The 8483-nt window shown below is 37.9% G+C and overlaps 1 protein-coding gene across 1 annotated transcript; it reads right to left on the bottom strand.

The window, feature by feature from the left end:
* Positions 1-3678: 3678 nt before the first annotated feature.
* On the bottom strand, positions 3679-5446 carry LOC127135790 (uncharacterized). Its single transcript, XM_051062423.1, has 4 exons — positions 5077-5446; positions 4864-5021; positions 4278-4761; positions 3679-3944 (listed from the first exon to the last, which is right to left on the bottom strand). The coding sequence occupies exons 1-4, from the start codon at positions 5444-5446 to the stop codon at positions 3679-3681; spliced, it is 1278 nt and encodes a 425-aa protein (XP_050918380.1).
* Between the last annotated feature and the right edge of the window lie 3037 nt (positions 5447-8483).

Below are 8483 nucleotides of genomic sequence, written 5' to 3'. Positions count from 1 at the left end.
ATTAATTGTATTAAAAATAATTGTTACCGATGAGATCTTCTTACGGCGGCGTTGTTGTTACCAGCTCGTGAAGGGTACTGCGAATCGGCACGACGGAGACAAAGTGGTGATGCGGGGGAGCGCGTGTGAGGCAACCGGGGCTGTTAGCGTGACAGTGTATTGGCGACGTTGAGAGGAAGATGACTTGAGATCGGGGGATTCGGAAGGGCGACTCGTAGCGGCGGCGTTCAAGGCGGGACAGTGAGTTTCCGGCGGTTTAGCAGTAGGCTGGATGTAGGGGCTATAGAGCTTCGTCGGTGGCGGTCGGAAATGGTTTTGGAAGGGTGTAGTCGCCGATGGAAGAAGGAGTGAGAGGTTGTTGTTGTTTGGAATAAGATGATTGTGAAGTTTTGTGCAGAAGATGAAAAGGGTTTGTTTATGGTGTGGAGAAATAGGGAAGTGTTTCTGCGTGAAGAATAAGCTTCTCCTTCTCTCCTTCTAGTTCTCTCTTTTTATTAACTTGTAGCAGAGAGAGATGAGTCAGGTTGAGAGAGGTGAGTGAGTGTTTTATGAGAGTGACAGAAAAGAGAAAGTGAAGGTGGCGTGTAGATAGGTAGGGAGAGACGTGTGTGATGAGTAGCGTGTGAGAGATAGGAAACGTGAGGGAGAGTGATGAGAAGATATGTGCTAGCTGTCCAAAAATAATAGGAATCCAATGTTAAAATATTTATTAAAAATTCATAAACATAAATTTTATTTAAATAATAATAATAATAAAACAAACTCTAATTTAGATACTAGAACAAAGAAATAAAAGGACCGATTATAAATAGGAAAATTTGCTCGCAAAATTAAATCAGACACATTAAAATGATCAAAACAAAATATAATTATTGAAAAAATACAGCATTTCTTTAAATTCTGAAATAAATTTGCACCGGTTAAAAGGCTCAGGCGGGTCAAAATGCAACTGAAACAACCGCTGAAAAATACAACGAGCACACCAGGTTAAACTACATGAACTGTAGATTAATAATACTGGTGTCTGTAATTTTAATTCTGAAACTTTTTACCCGTTGATTTTACATGTTCTTGAGAAATGTTTTAACCGATTTGTCTGTATTTTTAATAAGTTTATCCTGACGGATATTTTAGGTATTATTAATGATAAAATGCATGCTATGCGGTACATATGATGTAAATTGAACATGAAATCAGATTTACAAAAATTTAAAAATGGCCCGGACAAAATTGGGGTGTGACAACTATCACCTTCCAGATCCTAACATCCCTAATCATTTCTAGTTTCCTTTCTAGAGTGATTGTCCATTTTTGATTATTGATCTCTCCCTTAGCCCCACCTGGACCTTCACATGCCCCTGCTGTGGGAGGAAAGTCGTTCTTTCGTGATATATTTGAGCATCCACTATACTTAGAGATTTCCTTAGGAATTCCACTACTATGGAACACACCTATCACAACAGTTGGAAATAGGAAACCACCTCGTTGATCCAACGTTTGTGAGGTAAGGTGTGATTGTATGTATGATGCTTTCAACCACGAATGTGTGATCGTGATTGTATCGATGTAGCACGCTACCTATTACGACAGTTACTTTAAACAACCATTGTGATATATATATATATATATATATATATATATATATATATATATATATATATATATATATATATATATATATATATATATATATATATATATATATATATATATACACACACACACACACACACACATGGGTTTATTGTAAATTATGTGGAATGCTTATTTCACAATGCTCACTAAACATATAACCTTTCAATCTGCACTAGAACATTATAATATAAAAAATTAAGTTATATTAGAAGTACAAGTTCACGTTTAATGCTCAACAAGATTTCTTCAACACCTTATTCGTATTTTGTTTATTGACAGTAAGAACTTCTTTTAATGATAAACTCATCTTTTAAACAAACATTAATAACAACATTCATCAACAATAAACCATAAACAACAAATACAACATATCAAGTCTTAACATGCTTTAGAAACGTATCATACATGTCCCATAATGGTGTGTCCATAATGAAATAAGGATGAAGCTAAAGTTAGAGCAACAAACTTAACATTCCTACCTACAAGTTTGCAACGCTAACTTTAGCTTTGTCCATTTTATTGGAACTGAAATTCTGGTATGCAGATATCAGATGTCCTAAGAGATGTCGAGACACTGATATCTGATCAATAACAAGACAACTTACATATAGAGGAACATAAAATAAGAAAACACACAAAGTTGTTAATCCAGTCCGGTGTACAACAACACCTACATCTGGGGGCTACCAAGCCAGGGAGGAAATTCACTAAATAGTATTAGTTTGTAGACCTTCTGCAAACTATCTCCAATTTACAATTTACACTTTAATCACTACTCGTGCTTAACTTCTACCTAAGACACTCTTATGGGTGAAACCCTTCTCATCTCCCTTTCAATCACAACATTGATACTTCAAACTATTACAAGAAATTTTGAAGTCACACTTCACAGACACACAATCACTCAATGCTTAAAAGCTTATGAGTGCTTGACAATCCTTCAACCAGTTAACACAGTCCTACTCATATATCAAGATGATATTTGAGAGGCTCACAAACAACTCGTACACTCAAACCCTAATACCACACAACTATCTTCTTTTCTTCGTCCTTCAATTAGGTTTTGAGACATTCTATATATAGCCATAAAATGACTGGATTTGGGCCTTGTACACGAAGTGAACCAGCTGCACACCATTAGGTTATCAATTAAAAGTTTCCTAAGATGTCTCAACATTTAGAAAACTGAATCCGTTAAAATCAATCAGAATCTCTGATTCCTCAATCACGAACGTCACATGAGATTGCTTAATATTCTGAAAATAGTTAAATAATCAAACGTTACCAAGAGTAACACCCGTTTAAGACAAGATGTCAATTCCACATGTTAGGACATCTTGTTCAACATGTTGCAGCTAAGTTATTTTTACCAAAATTACTGCCAATAAAAAATACAAGGAATTAACAATCTCCCCTTTTGGCAAATTTTGGCTAAAACAACCAAGTACACCTCCCACAATTGCACCATAGTCCAGGATAACAACATAAGACTGAAAAAACATATCAATATCAAACACACATATTACAGGGGTACTCAAGAAAACACACCAGTCAGAGTCAGTACTCCCCCTATTTTACATAACAGGACTCCCCCTCAATGGTTCCTCCATAACACACAAGACATGTTTTACATCACATATTAGAGGTATATGTAGCGAGGAAAAAATTCAAGAACATCACTTAAAACACTTCCTTAGTCAAGTTGACGTCACAACATCATGTTTGACATCACAACACAACAACCCATAAAGTTCTAGACATGCATCTCCTTTCTCCTTAAGCACAACTAGACAGTAATTAAGGTTAGTGGTTAGTGGTTAACACACACAAACAATACTCCCCCTTTTTATCCATAATTTGACAAAGGTAAGCATCCAACCAACCAGATAAAACCATATTCAGAAAGTTAATGATCACACACAATGGGGCACCTAAGGGTGCAAAATATCCTGGTCATAGACCATACGACATAATCAAAAATAGAACAAAACAAGACTGCAATCAGATATCTTCCTAACTATCTAAGTTAGTTGTTGCATAATCTTATCCTTCATCTTCTTTCTCTTCATTAACATCATCCTTACCAGCATTGTCTTCATTATCAGTTTTTTCATTACCATCACCACCCTGTACAACTTCCTTCTTCTCTTCTTTTATCATAACCTTCATCAATGTCTTAAATTTAATCTTTGTTGCAGTGCTAGATCTGATGGAGTCCTTAGACTCTTTACAAGTTTCCTTCAGCTGAGAAATGACACTCTTCTTGGAGGTGGCAGGGTCAGGTGCCTGAGAGGATGTCATAACAATATCTGGGATATGTGTTCATGTAAAGAGTTTGTAGTGGAGTGATAAGGGAGAATCCCTTTTCTTTACGCTGTCAATGGGCAGCAAAATACCAGGATGTTAATTTAGGATGATTCCGAAGATGAGGGATGGAAAGCAGATGGGCATTTTTACAGTAGTAGAGAATGCATGTTTCAACACTTGTTCAAAGATGTATTTTCCAAAGTCAAACGCTCGTTTTGTTCCAACATCATAAATAAATTTCCCAAGACTAGTAGAGATTGTTGAGGTATGATTAGTGGGCACCCAGTTGGCAGTCCCAATCCTATGAAGGATGGCATATTTTACACTCAACTTACCAGCAAACAACTTCCCTTTGTTTGGACAATGTCTAACCTGCTTGGATGTGATCTCTTTGCACACCTGATCATCAGCAACTTCCAACTCAGCTTGATGTACATTTGTTCTTCCTAGAAATTTATTGATCATAGTTGGGGAGAATGTTACAACATTTCCTCTCATATATACCTTTCCATAGTCAGCACTCTTCGTATCATCACATCCATCAGGGATAGTCACCACAAACTCCTTGACTAAGCTTTCATAGCAAGGGCCAAAGTGTGTGACAGTTATCATCAACCCAACAACTTCTATAGGTTCCATGACCTCCTTACACTTAAGGGCATACTTCCCCAATTCCCTTTCCAGGGCTACCCTCCTCTGAATGACATACTTCCACCTTTCTGCATTCTTCATATAATGTAAAGAAGCATTGTCAAATATAGATTTGGGCATAGCATCATGAGACTTCTTGTTAGCAGGTATTTTTATAGGGGTGATGTCCTGTACATTCTTTTCAACATCAAACGCGGATTCACTAAAAGAGACAACTTTCCTCTTTCTAGTAGGGGTAACAACTTTACATCATGATCTAGTAGGTCTAACAGGATATTTTCCTGTGGAGCTTCTAGAAGGAGTACCTTTCAAACCACCAACTTTTCTCTTCACTTCCCTGGAGGGAGAATCTTCAAACACAACCGTCTTTCCTTTACGTCTTTGCAGTCTCTTGGCAATACTAAGAGTAACAATATTTGTAAGGGGTTCTTCATCAAAAGTTAGTTCTTCAACATTGATAACAAGATCAACTTTCTTTTTTACTTCTTCTCTCAAGAGCAACATGTTTAGGAACGTTTTCCTCAGCTTTTTCACCAGAGTCATTGTCAGGGCTTGGTTCTTTTGCCAAAGATGTTTGAACATCTTGCAAAACATCTGAGTTTACTTCCTTCAAAACGGATGCAACAAACTTCCTAAGTTCCTTATCAGTTGCACTTTTTTCTGCTTCCGTGGGATTTTCGGTGTTGTCAGCATGCATACTATGGTTTCTTAATTCAAGCCCTTTAGACCTAGATTCTTCTTCAACAACACTTTTATCTTTGTTGGGGATTATAGGTTCATAAGACTTATTAGAAGTCTTGACATTTTTTGACATAGAAGGCGTAACTTTCTTCTTCTTCTGAGGATGAACCATGGATAGAGAGGCAACATCCAAGACCAGATCTTCCAGGTTGATCATTTGAAACAGTTCGTTTGCCCTAGACGTTGGGGAGGAAGATCCATTGGTTTTAGCCAGGACATGCATGTGAGTTGGTGAAGATTGTTGAGACATGTTAGTTGACACTTGAAACAGATGGAATAGGGAAAGGTTTTTAAGAGAGAGAGAGAGAGAGAGAGAGAGAGAGAGAGATCACATGTCTGGAAGAGAATGAGGCGTTTAAGTGGAAAGGGTAGTGTAATTTTGTCCAAAAGGATACACAATGAGGTAATGGGTTTAGGTAAGCGTGCCTAGTGCATTGATGAGAGATTTACTCTTGTTTGACACACTTAATTAGCTGTAACTGCTATAAATGCTCATTAACACAAATCCCAAGTTTCCCTCTTAATTTTTCAAATTGACTTGCATCCAAGGTTTGGTAAAATATATCTGCAAGTTGATTCTTCGTGCTAACATGTGCAAGTGTTATGATTTTGTCTTCAACAAGTTCTCTAATAAAATGATTTCTGATATTAATGTGTTTAGTTCTAATGTGTTGAACTAGATCTTTTGAGATATTAGTAGCACTCAAGTTGTCACAGAATAATGTCATGACATCTTGTGTGACATTGTATTCTGTCAACATTTGTTTCATCCATATTAGTTGAGAGCAGATATTTCCTGCTGCTATGTACTCAGCTTCAGCACTGGATAGGGATACACAGTTTTGTTTCTTGCTGAACCATGAAATTAAATTGTTTCTCAAGAAGAAACATCCTCTAGAAGTACTCTTCCTATCATCAACACTACCAACCTAATCAACATCACAATATCCTATTAACATAGAATTTGAATCATGGGAGTATAACATTCCATACTCACTTGTGCCATTCACATACTTTAGAATCCTTTTTATTTGATTGATGTGACTCACTTTGGGTTCTGCTTGATACCTAGCACACTGTCATACGGTGAACTGACTTTTGTGTTTTGCTTTGAAAAACAATGTCGCGGATAGCAAGAGTCGCCACCGACTTTTCTTTTATCCAATAAGGAAAGGCGGAAAAGAACAGGAAAGACCTTGATTAGATTTTGAGTTCGGGAGGTACATTATACAAAGGGAAGGTGTTAGCACCCTTTGTATCCATGGTTATCCATGAGCTCTTAATTGCTTAACTCACTTATGTTTTCCTTGTTCGAGAAAGTGTTTGAGAAATGTGATGTGTTTAGAAAATATTTTGAAAGGAGAGTTTAACTTTATAATGATTCTTGTACGAATGTATACAAAGTGTTTATCTCGTTTGATTTTGAAAGATGTTTAGAAAAATATAACTCGGCGATGATTCTGGTGCGAATGTATACCAAGTGGTGATTTTCTAAAAGATGTTTTGAAAAGGGGGAGGTGTGAAAAGTATTTTAAGTTGCGAGCAAGCATTTAAGAGTTATACTTCACCAAGGTCTTCATAGGTATTTCCCATCCTTATGAGGGTAAAATTGTCCTTACTATTGAGAAGTAAGTAGTCTTATCCTTTGGATGTAAAGGGACATCGTAGGGTCGTCGATTGGTCATTGAAGGCAACATTTGTAAGGATACCTTAGCATTCGAAGGGACGATCATCATTTAACCGTAGGCTACCACGAAGGGTCATCGAGGGACAAAGTCATGTATTCGAAGACAACATTCGAGGGACTATGATGATTTAACCGAAGGGTCTTTGCTAAGGGTATCCTTACATTCGTGGGATATGGCCGTAATATCGTAAGGCAACAAAGAGAGGGCCCAGATCATATGTTCGAAGGCAACGTAATCAGTCAAGTAATTAAAATGAATCTTCACAAGGGTATCCCACAAATAAAGTGGAATACCTAGCAAACTGTCTCTTCAGGAGTATGTGAACCCTCACAAAAATTCAACAAACGGGTTAGAATACCAAGCTAGGGTGCAACCAAGAGTTGCACCAAACAAAAGAATCACAACAATAATAGTGTCAGGCAAACAGCGTGTAGATGCAATAGAAAACATGTCAATCAAGTACATAACAGATTAGAATGCAAACGAAAAAACAAATACTGTCATGTTCGCTACTGCCTCGCCTAGCGAAGGCTTGGCGAACCCTCGCTACATGTTCGCTCAGCGAAGTGCTAGCGAACGGCTGCGGGTTCTGGGTTCTTCTTTGATAACAGTGCGATTTCAGGAACCCCAAACCCTATGGCATCCATTACAGAAATTACATGGTTAAACATTCAAGATAGCGTGTTACACATTCATGCATACTTAAACCCATATGCAAAACCTAATGATACGTTTATAAATTCAATCATAATGCCTCATGTATTTGAAGATGTCAAATTAGGAGCATTAAATAGTGGGGGTGTGGCAAACCTGTTTGCAATTGCAATTGCACCGTTGGACTTGCAGATCACTCTTATGGTTTGTACCAGATTGAGTTGGGCGGAGGTAACCTTTGTGCAGATGAGTTTCCTTCGGGGTATCCGGGGATTACTCTGAATTCTCTTCGTTAGCCTCCAGGGTTTTTTTGGTTGCCTCTGTTAGGGTTTGCTTGTTCCCTCTCTGTCCTCCGTCTGTCTCCGTTCATTTCTCTGTGTGAAGTTCTGGTATTTATAATAATTGTGTCTTGGTGGGCTCAGAATTAAGCCCAAAATTTTCTGGTATTTCGTGAGCTTTGCTAGGCGAGTGAGCTAGCGAAGGATTCGCTAGGCGAGCAGCTAGCGAAGGAATGACGCGTGGGCTTCGCCTAGCGAAGGGTTTGCTCGCCTAGCGAGCATGCCAGTTTAGGTCATCTTCTGGATTTGGTAACCTGTGCGCTGGACCCTTGTTCCTTTAACATTAATGTCTTGAAAATGGATTAGAATGTCTTGAAAAATGTCCTGAAAACTTAACGGGAAAATTTTGCGGTATGACAGCTGCCCCTGTTCAATATTCATAAACCGAGAGAGTTAGAATGGTATGTATGCCATTCGTGATCTAGAGGTGGAAGATTATTGAACACTTAGAATGCCCCAAAAATTTGCG

The sequence above is a fragment of the Lathyrus oleraceus genome, chromosome 4, assembly GCF_024323335.1.
Source record: "Lathyrus oleraceus cultivar Zhongwan6 chromosome 4, CAAS_Psat_ZW6_1.0, whole genome shotgun sequence".
NCBI lineage: Eukaryota > Viridiplantae > Streptophyta > Magnoliopsida > Fabales > Fabaceae > Lathyrus > Lathyrus oleraceus.
The sequence above is the reverse complement of the archived record's forward strand: the minus strand, read 5'-3'. Positions and strand labels throughout refer to the sequence as shown.

What these genes read in the sequence shown, in the direction of transcription:
- LOC127135790 (XM_051062423.1), bottom strand. Translation starts at nt 5,446, where the DNA reads ATGGTTCATCCTCAGAAGAAGAAGAAAGTTACGCCTTCTATGTCAAAA. An exon ending in GCTCCACAGGAAAATATCCT is followed by an intron (nt 4,762 to 4,863) that starts GTTAGACCTACT and finishes AAGAATGTACAG; the next exon opens with GACATCACCCCTATAAAAAT. An exon ending in CAAAGGGAAGTTGTTTGCTG is followed by an intron (nt 3,945 to 4,277) that starts GTAAGTTGAGTG and finishes CACATATCCCAG; the next exon opens with ATATTGTTATGACATCCTCT.